General features: G+C 53.6%; 6 protein-coding genes across 6 annotated transcripts; 3 read left to right on the forward strand and 3 right to left on the reverse strand.

The window, feature by feature from the left end:
- Positions 1-1,358: 1,358 nt before the first annotated feature.
- CGCA056_v003041 (uncharacterized protein) lies at positions 1,359-2,567 on the forward strand (the record flags this gene model as incomplete). The annotated part of the gene is made up of 3 exons (XM_037318298.1): positions 1,359-2,162; positions 2,212-2,291; positions 2,342-2,567. 3 exons carry the CDS (start codon positions 1,359-1,361, stop codon positions 2,565-2,567), a joined length of 1,110 nt encoding a protein of 369 aa, XP_037182721.1.
- A 384-nt stretch (positions 2,568-2,951) lies between these two features.
- Positions 2,952-4,007, reverse strand: TOXD-1 (Protein TOXD; the record flags this gene model as incomplete). Its single annotated transcript, XM_037318299.1, has 1 exon — positions 2,952-4,007. The coding sequence occupies one exon, from the start codon at positions 4,005-4,007 to the stop codon at positions 2,952-2,954; it is 1,056 nt and encodes a 351-aa protein (XP_037182718.1).
- Positions 4,008-4,927: 920 nt separating this feature from the next.
- On the forward strand, positions 4,928-5,942 carry cctT-1 (Short-chain dehydrogenase cctT; the record flags this gene model as incomplete). Its single annotated transcript, XM_037318300.1, has 3 exons — positions 4,928-4,965; positions 5,028-5,260; positions 5,314-5,942. The coding sequence occupies 3 exons, from the start codon at positions 4,928-4,930 to the stop codon at positions 5,940-5,942; spliced, it is 900 nt and encodes a 299-aa protein (XP_037182719.1).
- Positions 5,943-6,166: 224 nt separating this feature from the next.
- On the reverse strand, positions 6,167-7,591 carry CGCA056_v003044 (uncharacterized protein; the record flags this gene model as incomplete). The annotated part of the gene is made up of 1 exon (XM_037318301.1): positions 6,167-7,591. One exon carries the CDS (start codon positions 7,589-7,591, stop codon positions 6,167-6,169), a length of 1,425 nt encoding a protein of 474 aa, XP_037182716.1.
- Positions 7,592-8,408: 817 nt separating this feature from the next.
- CGCA056_v003045 (LysM domain-containing protein) lies at positions 8,409-10,628 on the reverse strand (the record flags this gene model as incomplete). The annotated part of the gene is made up of 4 exons (XM_037318302.1): positions 8,409-8,751; positions 8,809-8,905; positions 9,000-10,402; positions 10,483-10,628. The coding sequence occupies 4 exons, from the start codon at positions 10,626-10,628 to the stop codon at positions 8,409-8,411; spliced, it is 1,989 nt and encodes a 662-aa protein (XP_037182717.1).
- A 1,251-nt stretch (positions 10,629-11,879) lies between these two features.
- CGCA056_v003046 (putative chitinase 10) lies at positions 11,880-17,074 on the forward strand (the record flags this gene model as incomplete). The annotated part of the gene is made up of 8 exons (XM_037318303.1): positions 11,880-11,894; positions 12,101-12,273; positions 12,326-12,754; positions 12,813-12,876; positions 12,932-16,046; positions 16,103-16,494; positions 16,557-16,781; positions 16,844-17,074. 8 exons carry the CDS (start codon positions 11,880-11,882, stop codon positions 17,072-17,074), a joined length of 4,644 nt encoding a protein of 1,547 aa, XP_037182714.1.
- Between the last annotated feature and the right edge of the window lie 127 nt (positions 17,075-17,201).

Genomic DNA, 17,201 nt, shown 5'->3' on the forward strand with positions numbered 1-17,201 from the left:
GGGTTTTGTTTTTTTTCGATTCTCAAAGCCTCCGAGCAGAGAGAGCCTCTTGTCTATATTTACTCGATGTTGACTCCTGGTTTCACAGTCAGGGTTGTTGAGCAGGTGGTTGTCAAGTGTACTTTGGTAACACTCGGAACTGCCAAGAGCTTCAGCTTCAGCCGTCTGCGGATTTGGAACCTCAGAGTCAGTGTCAGCCAGACTGGTAGGTAGACACTGTAGCATGGGAGATACACTGAACAACCGACTGAGGTGGTGTGGAAAAAGGTGCCTGAAAGTGATGGTCACCCCAAAGCCTCAAAGTGCAAGTAAGCTTGACACATGTGACCGGCAGAAGGGAAGTTGACCGCCAAAGTACCGCACTAGCAATTTACGTCGCACGCGACCCGTCCACTGAACCGACGGCCGTCGTGGAGGGGTTCTCGTTGAGCAGCACGCAGCAGCTACTGCTGCTTTCCCCGTGTCCTTCCTGGTAGCCGAACAAAAAAAAAAAAAAGGCTGCCCGTGGGCGGGATGGCTGACTGTCCGCCCCTTCCCTTCCCCCACATCACACAATGCAACGCAACACAACTGCGAGCTCGATGCAGCGGCAGCCTCAATGCCGCTCAGACCGCCCCCGCCCGCCGCAGAATCCCGGTCCCCGTCCCTCCCGTCCTCCTGCCTCGCCCAGTGCCAGTGTGTGTGGTCTCCCCTTCCCTCGATGTCCCCTCCAGCGTCTCCAAGTCTCCAAGACCTGCCCTTGGCTAGGCACTGAGGATGTGGGCAGCTCCTGCCAGCTCAGTGTCCACGTCCCCCCTGCGGTCACATGCATGGCGCCACAATTCTTCAAGCTTGCCCAGCCAGTCACAGCCCTTCGCTTGCCGACTCCAGCCTTCACCAGCCCCCGACACGAACTGAACGCCTCTCATCGCGTCCAACGCGCCAGAGACAAAGGAGCCAGACTCTCACTCGAATGCATTGGTTGGCTTCCTGACCGACACACCTCATCACACCTTACCGCAGCTAACCTGCAGCTACCAACCCCAAAATTCAGATTCCCATTCACAGCCAAGCGCCCGCGCACACAATTCGGCCTCTCGGAACCCATTCGGAAATACTACACTAAGTAACTACCTACCTACGGATTGATACCTGACTCTGGGCGATTGGTAGCGTAGCTCTCCCGCTTTGTCACCCGTTGCGCATGCAGCCCTGACCCGACTCGGGACTCATAGTCGCATTGCTTCCCTCTAATCGCGTCAACCTACTCCTTTGATCATCCTCCCTCCAAAAGAGGACTCGGGAGGAGGCTAAAGACCCGTTTTTTTGGTTGGCCAGTCGCCGCCCAAAGCACTCCCAAAACACTTCAATGCACAGCTATGCCGGACGTCAGGTCGGATTCGGGGCTGGGCCTACGTTTTATCGACTTGAACGACAATGAGGACGACAACAGTCCATGCAAAGGTCTGAGGCGTCTGAGAAGCCATGACCGTGCCGTCAAACTACCGCCTCCTTCGACGCCGCACGTTGCCACGCCTAAACCCTCCTCACCGCAAGCCTCATCGCCCTCTCTGCCTTCAACTCTGAGTTTCCGCGGCTTCTCACCGCTGTCACCGCCGCGCAAACAGTTTTCCACCACCAGCCAGCAATTCTCGACGCCAGTCGCTAAGAGCCCCTTGGCCCGGTCCTGGACTGAAGACGACCTCACGGCATCCGTTCATTCAGACGAAAATGGCACCCAGACCACCAGAGACACTCTTGGGCTAGTCCAGCGACTCAATGAATTAGCGGAAAAGCTGCTGGCGGGCGAGGAAGTGCCGGACACCAGCGTTAGCGCCATGCATGGCAAGCTTGACGAGATCGAAGGTGTCATGACTGGCGAGGTTCATGTGGCTCAAGAGACACCCCAAGGCAAGCCTAAGACGTGGCCGGCGGTTGAGCAGATTGAGCAAGAGCATGAATCTCTGTGGACCTCACCTTCACCGTCATGGTTTCGCTCTGGACTATCGGATATCTCACCCTCATGGCGGAGCTCATTCAGAAGAGACACCCCTTCTCCTGAACCTACCATCGAGAAAAAACCCGCTGTCGACGCTTTCCGCATCGCATCTGAGGCGGCCAAGCTCAACATCGAATTGGAAACCCTCATGACGAACCTCAAGGCCCGACAAGAGGAATCGGAGGTGAGAATCAAGTAGATGACTCATAAGACGGTAACTGACAATTGTCCAGCATATCCACCAGCTACTTGTCACCCGCGCAGAACGCGCAGCACAACGCATCATTTTTCTTCAGTCAAGAGTCCGGAATTTGTATGTGTCCCAGCGTGCAGCAACCCAGCACTATTACTGACTCATCGCAGGGAAGAAGAGCTTCAAGAAAACGACTCGGAGCTCACTTACCTTCGTCTGGGTCTCAAGGCTATTGAAGTACAGCTACCCTTGGATGTTGATCCCGACCTCAACCAAAGTATTCTGAACTGGAAGGCCGACTGGACTGCCCTCAAACGAAAACGCGCCAAGAACAAGAGCTATGATCGCTCGGCTTACAGCACACCTCTCGGCACACCGATACGACCCCCGCGATGACCCCCTTCCCAGACTTGTTTTTACCCTTCTGCTTTCTTTCAAGCGTGACGAATTAAAGACATGAATGAGTGATGAAGCCACAAAAGCATCGAGTACGGTTACGGACTGAGCATAGAGCATGGTGTTTGGGGAACAACGGATACCCTGTCCAGCAAGCGAGCGAGCGAGCGAGCAAGCAAGCAAGAAGTTTTCGCATTTCTTTAGGGTCTTTTACGTCTTTACTACAGACAGAATTATGGATACTCAAAAGTCACGAATCCAGTTATTATTCGTTGGCTCCGGCTTTCCGAGTCAATTTCATTCTCAATATGCTTGGAAACCTTGATGCTTGTGACAAGATGAAAAGTGTGCTTTTGGGCCGACGGAGCTAACCAGCCAGGCTACCTAGATATGATACACCAACTTCGTGCCGCTGACTTTGCCCTCCCTGACGAGATCGAGACCCTTGAGTACGCCGCCGAGACCACTCCCACCCTCATCCACAGTCGGCTTGTGAGGCACAATCTTTCCCTCCGCCAGCAGTTTCTCCGTATTCGCCACAAACTTCTTTGCAAATTCCAGGTCCGCCGGATCCGCCGGCAACGAAAGTGGTCCGAACTGAAACGCCTCTCCAATGGCGGAATACGCCAGCTTCAGCTTCAGTGTCACTTTGTCGTTGATCGCCGACACGAGCTCCTCCGGCACGAACCGAAGGGCGGAGTAGACGCCGCCTGCCTCGCCAAAGGCGTTGACGCAGATCTTGGCGGTCGCTTCTGTGGAGATGCAGTCGAGCACGTTCTTCAGCTGTCCAGCGCCGGCGTGCTTCTTGATGTCCTCGACGACGGTGTCGGAATGGTAATCCAGGACGACATCGGCGCCCAGCTTCTTGAGGTAGTCAAAGTTGTGAGCCGAAGCCGTCGTGATGACGAAGAGGCCGGCGAGCTTGGCGTACTGGATAGCCAGCGATCCCGTCGCCGTGCTGCCGCCGTAGACGAGGACCGGCACCTTCTCCGTGGCGGGGCTGTCGAGGTAAGGCACGTCGAGGCTCTGGAAGAGGGCTTGGCCTGCGGTAACCACGCCGAGGCCGAGCGTTGCGGCCTCCTCGAAGCTAACACTTTTCGGGATGCGCAGCTGCAGGTCCGCCTTAACCGTGATGTATTCCGCAAACGTGCCGTCCTCGTGGTGGAGGGCGTTGGAGCCGTGGGCGAACCCGGCGACGCGGTCCCCCTTTTTGAAAGCCTTGCTGGCCTTGGGGCCGACCTCCTTGACGGTGCCGGCGTAGTCACAACCAACGCGTGCGCCTACGGGTGCGAAAGTGTCAATGTGCAGGACGTCGGTGGGGTTCAGGGCGACGGCTGCGACTTTGACGATGAGGTAGTCCTCTCTGAGCTTGGGGATGGGGGCCTCGACGATTTCGGCCTTCCCCGGGCCTTGGATGACGATGGAGTGGTTTCCAGACATATTGGGCAGATGTTGTTTGCTCTTGAACGAAATGTGTGAATGGTCTTGTTGGTGCAAATGAGAGAGCTTGAAGGAGCCGACGAGGCTTGACTTATATCCTTGCTCGTCACTTACACAGGTTCCTTTCCGTGGGCTGCTTTGCACCAGACCATGTTACCAAAGCGTTGAACTTAGTATAGCCTTCGCCCGATTGGATCAGAGTTCATCTCCAGATGTCGTGATGTTGAGATAGACAACGCTGACAAGGAATAGAAGGTGTATCATGGATGGAACGATATGGACGACCATGACAAAGACGACACTGACAGCAACAACGACACAGACACCGGAGATATTTACAACAGACAAGCCGAATGCAAGGATAAGGAATGTGTGGATGATATCGATAGGACAAAAGACGGGTCATTTCTATGCCGCAACCCGGGCGTTGGACGGCAGCTAGACCGATCCGGCAGCCCAAGACCCACCCCGTCGGTGGTCGGTGCATCCTGCTGAACGGCCCCACCATAGTTGGGATGATTATTAAACATCCTCGAACATCCAAGTCACCTCGGCCGGAACGAAATGAAGCTTAAATTCATCAACAGCCGTTGCTTTTGGCGTCTCAATTAGGTTCTTACAAATCAAGTGAAGCATATCTTCCTGACGAATACGCGTATATGACTACGGAGATCACTAATACGATTCGAATGCCACGGTACGCTCCATGCGGTGATGGTGATGTTCACAAATTCGCAAGCAAGAGGCATAGATGAAGAAGAACTGACAATATCAATCATTCCAAATCATCATGTGCTCAACAATACTTAAGCGGAGGCTGTTGTCCACTGACAACAGGTAATACCACACACAACCGAAGCAGAGTTGAGATCTCAAAACTTCAGACTCACTTTTGAGCATTAACATTGAATAATCTGGTCATGGCAGGCTCAAAGCAAAGAACCATCCTCATCTCTGGGTATGAAAAATACTTGAAGGTCACTTTGAGAACAGTGATACTGACACTGGTAACCCTGATAGATGCACCGAAGGAGGTGCCGGCAATGCTCTGGCGCTCGCATTCGCCGCCGCGGGTCTTCGAGTCTTCGCAACCGCCCGTTCACTCAAGTCTATGAAGAATCTGCAGGGGCAAAAGAACATTGAGACTTTCACGCTCGATGTGACGAGTCAAGACAGCATCGACAACATCAAGGCTGAGATCTCAAATCTAACCGGCGGCACTTTGGATATCCTCTACAACAACGCCGGTGCTCGTACGTCTCATTATCCTTTTCCCCTTCCATACGTACTAAAGAATAGCTATCAGTGTACGAGTCACCCGCAATCGAAGCAGACTCCGATCGCGTCCGGAAAATGTTCGACGCCAACGTCTTCGGCCTGTTCGACATGGTGACGGCTTTCACACCCCTCCTTCTCGCCGCAGTGCCCACCTCCAGCACGCCCCCCACAATCGTCAACGTTGCCTCCGTCCTCGCACGCCTTCCGGGACCCTTCACATCCGGCTACAACGCCAGTAAAGCCGCCGTAGCGTCGTACTCAGACACCCTCCGCCTCGAGGTCAGCCCCCTCGGCCTCAAGGTATTGACGGTGTACATGGGCGAGGTCTCGACGGCCATCATCCAGGCGGACAATGTTAAGTTCGCGCCGGACAGCGTGTACGCCGACACGGAGGCCAAGATCAGGGAGCGGAGCGCCACGCACGAGAAGACCACGATGAAGCCCGAAGAGTTTGCACGCCAGGTCGTGCCGGAGGTGTTGAGCGCCAAGAGCCCCTATGTCTGGAAGGGCACGAATGCCTTCATAGTCTGGCTGCTGAATGCTTTTGGGCCCAGGACAGTGTTTGACAGTACCATGAATGGCGCTTCTGGGCTGAGTGACCAGACTATCAGGAAGAAGATATTCCAGAGGGGGCAGGACAAGTTGAAGAGTGCCTAGGCCGAGACATTGGAATTGTCATGGGCGTCCAAGTTCATGAATGAATGTAGGAGGGATTTCAGTTTGTTGGCAGATAATGTGTTTCTTTACACTTCATTGTTTCACTAGACTAACTGCTAAGAGCATGGCGAGTTTACATCTGTAATAGACATTCTAGCGAATTGAGTAGCATCAAGACGGCAAGTCTACTCGCTGTTGACATACTCACAAATCTATACCATTCTTCAAACACCAGTTCCAGATGATCCGACTGGCTTGGGTCCCATCATAACTCGTGGTGGCTGGGCTCTCATAGCGCTGCCCACAAACCTGTCCACGCTCCAGCTCCGCGCTTCGTCGTCCTTGGTAGAGACGAAGGCATAGTGTTTGCTTTTATGAGCGGCCTCCCAGAGTTTTGCCATCGGGTACTCATTCTCATGGAAGCGCCGTGCCTCGTAAAACTTGTTGACAAGTTGCTGCAGTCGAACACGCATGTAGCCTCTGTAGCCGCTGGCTGGCTCTGTCGAGGTCGATCCCTCGGTGGCGACAGCAGGGGCAAGTGTCTCCTTCGATTCATCGTAATCAGGCTCGACTGCCCAAACCCACATGTCGTCGACCAGTCCACTTCCAGAGACGACTGAATCCGCGCTGTCTTTGTCCACAACCACAAACACATTCTGGAGGATGCCGTCCGTCAAACCGCCACGTTCAGCCTGCGTGCTTGTGGTGTCGGTTTCCCGTTCCTGCCTCTGCCTCTTAGGCGCTCGGTCTCGAATGGAATTGAAATATTCACGCAGTTTCTGAAACTTCGCAGCGCGTTCGTCGTCGGTCTTCTCATCATTACCCTCCTTTTCTCTGCCGACGTCCTCGTTATTCTTCTCGTCCTTTGTGTCATCGTCTGCAGGGATGTTCGCGGGCCACTGAAGCCTTTGCAATCTCCACATGTTGTTGATGGCACTGCTCCCTGCCCCGATCGCATCTCGACCATGGAAGAAAATCCCGTCTCGACGGCACATATAGTCCTCAACGTCTTCGTCGTCGGCAAATGCTTCAGGATCGACAAAAATGCCATATCCCCAATGCTTCTCGCCCTTTTCCTCATCCCATAGGCGCCTCACCCAGGGAGCCGCCCTGGCCAGAATAGACCTTTCGGCTTCTTGCTTCTGCCTCGCCCTCCACGCCTCGTTCTCGCGCCGCCAGTGCTCAGCAAAGGCATTTTCGATAGCCTTCTCCTCGTTTTCCGCGTACAGCGGATGCCGCACCGTCTTGAGGCGTTTGTCAGCTTCATTGAACTCTTCCTCGGAAACACGGTGGGGCCCGGATATCAGTCCGTGAGCCAAGGTCACCTCGTGCTCTTCGTCAGACGAGATTTCCAGCCAGTAGCGGTTCTTGAGCAAGGCGACTTCAGTCGCAGACAGCTGTGCTGGGGTCTCTGCCGCGCGCTTGAGTAGGTCCTCCTTACTGAGTGTGGACGACTTTGCAATGTTGGCAGCTTGAGTGTCAGGATCCGGGAAATCGAGAATACGCCGCTGGTCTTGGGCAGCGAGTGTCGGGGAGCCTTCATCTTGAGATGATATGGATTTCTCCCATTCCGAGAAAGATTGGATCAGGTCATCCGCGTTGTCGAGCTTGCGGATGACCCGCATGAAAGATCGGATTTGGTTGTCCATGACCGTAGGTGGTGTGAATAACACCAGGTAGCGACTGAGAGCGGCTCGATGTGCTCAATGATCTGAACAGCGGAGAAATAATCATGGAATTGTTCCATGTCGTAGATGTAAGCTGGCAAACAAAAGGTCCCTTGAGGCGCTCGACTGAAGAGCAGTGAGCCCGGTGCCGCTATCCCTGCAGCCTGCAGGTGCCGATGTACTACGCGGCCGCTATATTAGTTCGCCGAGAGGGTGTGATTTGCCCCGCCGTTAGCGTCCTGTATGGGGCCATGGGTACCTAACGCTAGTGGAAACCTCCCTGAACATCCCCGGGAATAACCTGTTGGCCGTCGAGCGTATTTTGCTGCCTAGTCCGTCCCCTCTTCGACCCTGCCACCAACCGCATGGTTCGGGGAGCAGAGACTGACTATTATGCCTACTTTGTCATCATACCTGCTTTAAACGAAATAAGTCATGTTGTGACTAGAGAGGTCCGTCTATGTAAGACATAGTATGTCATATAAAGCTAGTAATACGTAGAAACCACGACGACGACGACGACGAGAGACGACGACAAGAGACGACGACGAAAATGACAGAGATAAAGACAACAAGAGCGGCAGGTAAAGGGTCAATAATAAAGACTATGGAAATATAGCCGTAATAGTACAAGAAGAATGATGTCCAAGAGAAGGCACTAATATGTACCCAGAAATATCAACAACATGGAGAGCTTCGTAGTTAATGCCAGTGTCAATGACCAAAGGTCCAACTCGATGAGCCTCTGAAACTTCAATGGTCTTAAAACGATTCAATCGCAACACAGAGACGTGACCGCTTATGAACACTCGTTGGACTCAGTTCCTATGCAGTAAGCATAGTCTGCCAACAGCCCTTGACACTCACCGGCCGTCGTGTTCACCGCTGGATTCATCTGATAGAAGCAGGCAAGAGAGATACCGGCGTTATTCGCCATGTCAGCACAGTAGACGTTCTCTGACTGAAGAACCCAGTCATTACAGTCATCAGGAATTCCTGTTTGCGTAGGACCTGGGGCGGTGGCGGACGGCGCGCTTGTAGTCGTCGCCGTGGCAGTGTTGATCGCCGTTGCTGTTGCAGTCGCCAATGCTGTTGTGTCTGTACTGGTTCCTTGCGCCATACATATGTAGTCGCCGGCAATACTGGGGAAATACAAGTCAGCGGTCAGTCTTCTCTTTCCCATGACCAAGTTGACTTACAGGCCGGAGCAATCTGTCTTCACATCTGGATTCCAGGCATACAGATTATCAACTGAGAATCCCCAACGATCTGCAATGTCGGCGCACGTGTCGTTTGCTATAAGCAGAAAGGTTAGCTGAGGAGCTTAAAAGGGGTAACCCATAGTGAAACCATGCGTGGTCAGGTTGTAGCAATTACACGTGAGACTTACCAACAACGAAGTAGAAGTCGGTACATCCTGCGACCATTCCACTTTGGTAAGGAGTCGGCGTCGGGTTGTAGCTGGTGACTGTCACGGGGTATGCTGGTACAGAGCTGACGGTGTAAGAGACCCAAGTCGTCGAGTTGCTTGCGCCTGTCGTCTTGCCAGTGGTGTTGACTGGCGGGAATGTCCACGCCTCGATTGTAGAATACGTGGTGGCGTAGCAGCTCTCCGGAGCCGTGGTAGTCCCGCCAATACAGGGATTCGCCGAAGTCGAGCTGCCCCCATAGCCGGCATAGGTCGAAATGTCACCCACTGGCTGTACGCAGTAGCTGTAGTCTAAGTACAAGTTGTTGCAAGAGGTACTGTTGATCTCTGGGTTGAGGAAGTAGAAATCTGCCAGCGAGATGCTGTATATCTGCGTGATAGAGGCGCATGTATCGTCGTCAGCAACCTGATAGTACTTGCTACAGTTGGTGTTGGTGCCCTCGACGACATTGGTCGGCACAGGGGCTGTTGTCGCCGTTGCTGCCGCCCCTGTCGCCGAGACTACCGGCGTCTCCCCGGGGTACGTGACGCATATCTGGTTCCCGACGAGAAGTTCGAGATTCTCACAACCGTTACTGATATCAATGTTCCACGACACCAATTGGGCAATGGAGAACGTCCCATTAGACGCCTCGGCCAGGTCCCAGCATGTATCGTTCTGTTGCACCGTGTACACTTCACAGGTGTGAGGCATACAAAGCGAGGTGCCAGCTGAGGGGAAGTCGGTGCAGCCGGCCTCCAAGTTGTTGAAGTATAGTAATTCGCTGGTAGATACTTGTTGGGAAACGCTTATGGAGTGACAGTCATCACCTGCTTGAACTGTGTAGTTGCTCACGCAGGAGTTGGAAGGCGTGGCAGAGGCTGTTGTTGTTGTTGCTGTAGCCGTGGCTGTAGCATTAACGTAAAGAGGTGTTGGCGATGTAATGGGATAGCCAGTGGCCTGGCAAGACGAGGTCATGGATGAAAAGTTGGATGCCAGCTCATCATCGTAGACCATGGCACTGCCCAGCTGGATCTGGTATGTTCCGAGGACGCAGTCGCTGCAGACTTCGTCAGATGCGTTTCCGCTGGCCCAAGAGTCGAAGATTGGCTGGCAAAAGTCTCCTGTGCTCGCGTCACGTCGACATGTGTAATTGTATGCCCAAATTAATACATCGACCGTGGCAGTGATGGGATAGGTCATCCCCTCAAGCACCATGGTGTCCGAGGAACACGCATCTGCCTGAGCAATGCGTTGTGACTCAAGCGACTGAAGACAGTCCGAGTTGCAGAGTTCCGTCAAGTCATCGCTGCTGGGGAAGTAGCCGCCAAAAGCAATGCTCGGAAGATTTCTGTCACAGGTGACTTCGGTCGTGAATGTTGCACTGCGATTATAAGATTGTCAGTAAAGTCTCTTGTTGTAGGACTCGAATTGGTAGTGATACAATAGACCGGAGAGACTTACTTGCAGCTACTTGAGATGTTGGCTGGCGCAGGTAGGGAGACTGAAATGCTCGTTTGCGAACTGTTACTGCCAACAAAGACTTGTCCGGAGACCAAGTGAAGCAGGCAGGCGCCCGTTGCCAGCAAAGAGTATCCAAAAGAGGTCATTGTAGCCTGAACAAAACTCGAGAAGATGTTCAGCAACTACACGTCAATTGAGGTGGGAAACTTCCTCATCCCATCATAAACGTGAATGACAGAATAGGCACAACTCAACGTCCCAGGCACCGGCGAGGGCCTTGCCGTGATGGCCACACATATGTTGCATCGCGCGAAGGCATGATTCCTGGCAACCGCATCAAGCGGCAGCGTGAGCTGCAGTCAGGCTTGTAAGAGCAGAATGGAGCCTCATTTCGGCGCCAAGTCGGGAGGATTCATATGTTGGTTCGTCCCGCAGCTGGCCTTACGCGGCATCGTTCGTGACCGGGGTTGTTGACCCTGTTCGAGTAAGCACTTGTCTAGGTTGGGAGCGGGACGCGTGCATTCAAGCTTCTTCCCCTGGTCTGTCTCCACATTCCCCGTCTGCAGTTGAGCGGTCCATCACGGCTTAGAACAGACAACAAGATGAAGTTAAATTGAAGCTTCCTTTCTCCGGGGCGGATCGGGAGATATTGACGGCAATCCTGTATAAGTGTGATGCCTAGACGCCGGCCAGCCGGGCTTCCTGCAATCTTCTCCTGCTAGATATCCACACACATGCATGCATTCAGGGCTGGTTCCTGACCAGGCTGCAACTAAACAGTGCAACACCCGAGAAGCATCACCTGAGCCTGAAGCGGATCCCTGAAAGGGACTTTGGTTGTGTCTATGGATGTCGGGCCATTTCAGCTCAGGTGTTATGGGTCCTAGCCGAGGAACCGCGTCGCATGAAAGATGTTGTTACCTATTACTACTTGATATCCTTCAAGATAGTATTTGCAATGTTCTCTTGGCTGGAATAGCTGTGTCTCTCCCTCCAGCTTTCTTACACTCTTTTCTAGTAACGGTAGTAAGATGGCCTCTCCAACGTTGAGATCGGCCTCGGCGTCGTTATTCCTTTTACCACTACTGTTTGCTATTTTTTTTTTGTGCTTTCAGACAACTCAAACGCAAAACTTGAAACTACAACCCACCAGGTTGTCTCAAGCAGAGATGTCTTCAACCTCGAGTCGAATGATTTCAACTTGCCCTACAATATAAGTCAGCTGCGTCGCAGAGCCGACGACGACACGACGACCTGCAAGAAAGGTACAAAGTGCAAGACAGTCGCATGCTGCGGTTCCTTTCAAGGAACAGACGATGGCATCTGCGGTTTTGGCCCGGACTTTTGCGGCGACGACTGTGACTCTCAGTGCGATGCCAAAGCTGAGTGTGGGCAATATGCCGAAGTACCTGGTAAGTATCTTCTCTTAGCCTCAAATCATACCTCTTCATAAACGAGGAGCGCCTTGTCAATGACGTTCGGAGTATTTTGGTGTTCCTCATCTTAGTGATACTGGATCTGACTTGCGTCTTCAGGAACAACGTGCCCTCTTAATGTCTGCTGCAGTCAATACGGCTTTTGTGGAAGTACGTCGGAATTCTGCGATGACAAGTGCCAGTCCAACTGCGTGCTGGACCCGCAAGTTCCTTCTGGAGGCTCCAGCAAGAAAGTTCTTGACAACAAAGTCATTGGCTACTACGAAGCTTGGTCTGCCCGAAGGTCCTGCAGAGCCTTCCCGCCCAGTGGCATTCCCATTGACGGGTTGACACACGTCAACTTCGCCTTTGCCTAGTGAGATACCATTCCTCTTCGCTGTAAAACTTGACTAACTCTCTTGTCAAAGCATCGATCCAGATACACTCCTGGTCACAACCATGGATTCAGCAACACCTGAAAGCCTGTTCGTGCAGACAACCGCTATCAAAGACCTTAAGTCCCTCAGTTCCGAGCTCGAAGTGTGGGTGTCCATCGGTGGGTGGACGTTCTCGGACAACGACACGTCCACACAAACCGTGTTTCCAGACATTGCGGGAGATGACGACAAGAGGCAGAAGTTTGCAGACAACCTCGTGTCCTTCATGACGCGTTACGGATTCGATGGCGTTGACCTAGACTGGGAATACCCTGGCGCTGGTGATCGTGGTGGTTCCGAGGTAGACACAGACAACTACGTTCTGCTCCTGAAGACGCTGCGGGAGACCTTTCAAGCATCGCCGCGCGGTGACTATGGTCTCTCATTTACCATCCCAAGTTCGTATTGGTACTTGAAGTGGTAAGTCAGGATACGACTGGGCGTACTTCGGTTACGAACTCCACTAACATGTCACCAGGTTCGACGTTCCCAGTATGCTCAAGTACGCAGATTGGACTAACATCATGACATACGATCTTCACGTAAGTCACAACCAGAAGGAATTGTGTGGCATTTGACCTAACAACATTGTCTCAGGGTGTATGGGATGCCAACAACCCCATTGGAAACATTGTTCAGGCCCACACGAACCTAACGGAGATCAAGCTGGCGGCCGACCTGTTGTGGCGTAATGATGTGCCCCCTGGCCAAGTTGTTCTCGGTCTCGGCTTCTATGGTCGATCCTTTCAGCTGAAGGATACCGACTGCACCAAGCCGGGTTGCGCTTTCAGCGGGCCTGCCAAAGCCGGTGACTGCACGAATTCGGCGGGCACACTGGCCTACTTTGAGATCATGGATATTATTGCGGACCAAGATCCCAAGGTCGTTTACGACAAGGCGGCCGCGGCCAACTACATTGTGTACGGTGACGACAAGGACATGTGGGTTAGCTACGACGACAACACAACCTTTGCCCAGAAGGTCGACTGGGCTAACGAGGTCGGCCTTGGCGGTGTCATGATATGGAGCGTCGATCAAGACGATACATCCTTCTCGGCACTCGAGGGCCTGTTGGGAGAATCGCTGCCATCCTTCTCGCTGAATCTGGAACGCGCATCAGTAGCCAAGACGGCTGAATGGGCATCTGTCAATGGTCAGGCTTGCAAGGTCAGCGACTGCGTGAGCCAGTACGAGGTTGCTCCCTCGGGCTGGGCAACTGCGCCCAACGGCAAGTTCAGAGATACTTGTGGCAGTGATATTCACGGCTACATGTACAAGCACGTCTACTGCCCGACGAATGCCATGCCCCAGTCGTGTACCTGGCGCGGCTCTGGATCGTGTCATGGACAGTGCCATGCAGGGGAGACCACGATCACTCACAGCTCTCGGGGCAGCCAGTACTGTCTAGCACCCGGGAAGCAAGCCTTCTGTTGCGAGAGCAATACGTGGGCTAGCTATGTCGATGGATGCGCCTGGGCTGACGGCTGCGGTGACTGCCCGGCCGACTCCCCCTACGAAGTCAGCTCGCGGAGCATCTATAAGGCCGTCTTTTCATCGTGTAAGCAGAAGTTTTGCTGCCCTTACGACTTCCAGAACTGTCACTGGGTCGGCAAGGGCACGTGTGACGACAATGAGTGCTCGTCTACCGATGTCGAGGTGGCCCTGGATCCTTCGGGCGACACTGGATCTCTCTGCGCAGGCGGTCTTAGTTCGAGGCAAAAGCCGCTCTGCTGCAACACCCCGGATAACGTCAATCCATTCCTCCCTGTCGACCTTGAAGACTTGTTCCCAACGTTGCCGCCTACCAGCGACGTGCCGGTCTTTGAGTTGCAGCCTCTCTCGTACACCGCTGGAGATGTGGCCGACAATGACGACGCTACGGTGGCAGCCTTCCTGTTCGTCGTCATCGATGGACCGTCAGGTACCGTCTCGAACCTGGACAAGCGTGAGGGAGGCTCTCATTTGCAGTTCCTGACCCGCGGATCACACCATGGACAAGAAGTTCAGTCGACCTACTTCGTTTGCATGGACGATTCGGCCAAGAGTAACTGTGACGACATGCACTTGGGCGGTCTCGAGGGCACAGTTCTGCGTATGCCTGATAACATGGGCTTCGGCAAGTATGCTGTAGCTCATGCAGTACGAGAGACGACACATGACGTCCCCGACAAGCTCATCAAAAGGGGAGCCCCAGTTAATGCCAAAGTCATGGAACTCGAGTACAGTTATGACTTCTCGCGGGTGGCCAAGAGGGACTCTGGCGACATATACTTCCGAGTTGACTACTCTGACACCCACAAGTACTATGAGCAAGTAGTCGAAGCAGCGGCTGCCAAGAGGAAGCGTGATGATGCCGATGGGCACCCCCTTGAGTCGCGCTTCTGGAGCAAGTTGTCTTCGGTTTGGAAAACCATCATCGAGGGTATTCGAACCACTGCATACAACGAGAACACTCAGCCGGCTATCAAGAAGAGCGACTTCACCTCCTTGATCTATGGCAATGATGGCAGTGACAACGATTGCGAGGACGACGGCTTCCTCAAGATCAGCCTGTCAGGTTCCATGAGTAACAAGATGCGTTTCGGTTTTACGCTCGTGGGAACCATCTCGCCGAAACTGTCAGTCGAGGAGGCGTACGGGTACTTTGACTCTGACCTGTTGATGTCGGCGACATTGTCTTTTGACGGCAAGGGCGTGCTCGACATTAACAGCGGCGACGGTGTAGCGCGCGACATGTTCTCGAGCGCCATCACCAACTTCGAGGCCTCGCAGCCAGGCATCGTGTCCTTCTCACCATCGCTCAACTGTGAGGTGTCATTAAGGGGTTCCGGCGCTATTGACGCTCAGTTTGACGTCGACTTCGAGCTGGCGTCGTCCGAGACGTTGCGCACGAATGCACCGCCGGGGCTTGGAGACTTCTCCGGGGCCGTGAAGGACAAGAGAATCAGCAATGCTGCCACTGGATATCTGTCTGTCCCCGATGGCTCTGCTAGTAGCACAAAAAGAGCAACTGGCGGGTCCTTCAACTCCATCTTCGCCATGAACATGGTCCTGGAGACTACCATGACGCTCAAGCTCTTCGGTTACGAGACGTCACTGGAGAACGCTGGTGCCAAGTTCACTTCGCGGCTGGTTCACGCCATCAACATCGTCGATGATGTGGGCACAGGGTCCCCTGGAATCATCGATGCGCCTCAGGCCGCGTCCGCCGATGTGGTCCAGACAGGGACCATCCAATCTGGGTGGGATGACGGGACCACGCACAACATAGGCAGCGTGGCGAGTCCTGCCGTCGTCCTCACCGGTGGCGAAGAGCCTCCTGAGCGCGAGGCACCCAATATCAACGGATATGCTGTCTTCGGCGACAAGTCTTTCATGGGGTGTAGCGACAACAGTACGACCGCAGAACTAATTTGCTATTACAACTTCTTTGTTGATAACAGCACTGATGACGACGACACCGACTTGAAGCGCAGAGGTTTCGCCGGGTTGGATTTGACCTTCAAACCAGAGCATCTCGGTGACCTCAGCGAACGTGAGAAGGCACACTTCAGACGCCTGGACGAGCGAGCTGCTGGTCCTAGTGGAGGGTCAACTGAGGACTATCCGATATTGGATGCCAACGCTAACGGGGGTACCGCCGATGGCTTCAATTTCCAGTTTCCAACCTATCCCAACGGCAACAACGGAGACGCCCTCGATGCTGAGACTGGTAAGTTTGTATGGCCCGAAATGGGATGAGAACAGAGACTGACATCGATCAACTAGGTCGCAACGAACGGTGGAGTATCGCCAATCCCAACGACTGTGAGGACACCTCCGCTACCAGTGCTGGCGTCCAAGGCGTGAACTATCAGACGGTAGAGTCGGATCACGTAGACGACCGATCCATCTTCCCGAATCATGCCGCCCAGTTCTTCCAGACTGGACAGCTCGACATGGCTGACAATGAGCCGGGCCTGTCCACGATCTATCAGAGCCAGAACAGTCTCTTCAGCTTCGCCAATCTGTTCAACTACTTTGCCCACGACTACCGGCTTTGGGTACCAGCTAGCGTCGAGGCAGACCCGCCGGCAGGTTCGGCCGCCGAGGCTGTGGCTGATGCCTATGGATCATCAAGCAACCCGGATGTCATGGTCAATCTGGCAAGAGCCCTCAACGTGAGTGGTTTTGAAATCATATGCTTTGGACCATTTTGCTGACTTGGAAACCCGTCACGCAGTCGTTGAAGGGACGAATGTACACGACCGAAGGCCAGGGCGTCAGCGATGACAATTGGAACACGTGGATGAACAATCCAAGTCTCGCCAACGCCGAAGACGCCCTGTCGTCAATCCGTGCTGTTTTCGCCATGTGGAATTACATGAACGGCATTGCACAGTATCGAACGGACTTGTTTGATGGCCGACGGGACGCGTTGGCCGTCTTCGACAACCTGTACGCCAGGGTAAGAACTTTGACCCCTCTTCAAAGAAAGGAAGATCGCGACTGACCTTTTCCCACTAACAGACGTTCCCCAATCGGCCTGAGCGACTCGTAACGCTCGTCGACGAGTTCCAGCCGTTATGGAACCAGCGCGCCGTCAATTTCTCCCGGCGTTATGTCACCGCTCGCCTGGATTCCATGGAAAACACTTACAGGAACCTGCAGGGCACACATGCCGCCCTGGCTGCCAATGTAATTAGCGCCATCACCCGCATGAGGGCAAGAATCCAGACGGAGATTGTATTAGCGGTATAGAGGACCACTGGGGTAAATCCGCAGATTTAACATGTATAACTTGAAATAATATGTACCGATAATTGCTGTTGACTTCCACTGGCGATGATGTTGACGGCAGGAGGAGTAGTGTGACGAGTCGGCGACG

This window comes from Colletotrichum aenigma (genome assembly GCF_013390185.1).
Source record: "Colletotrichum aenigma strain Cg56 chromosome Unknown KSG_Cg56_contig02, whole genome shotgun sequence".
NCBI lineage: Eukaryota > Fungi > Ascomycota > Sordariomycetes > Glomerellales > Glomerellaceae > Colletotrichum > Colletotrichum aenigma.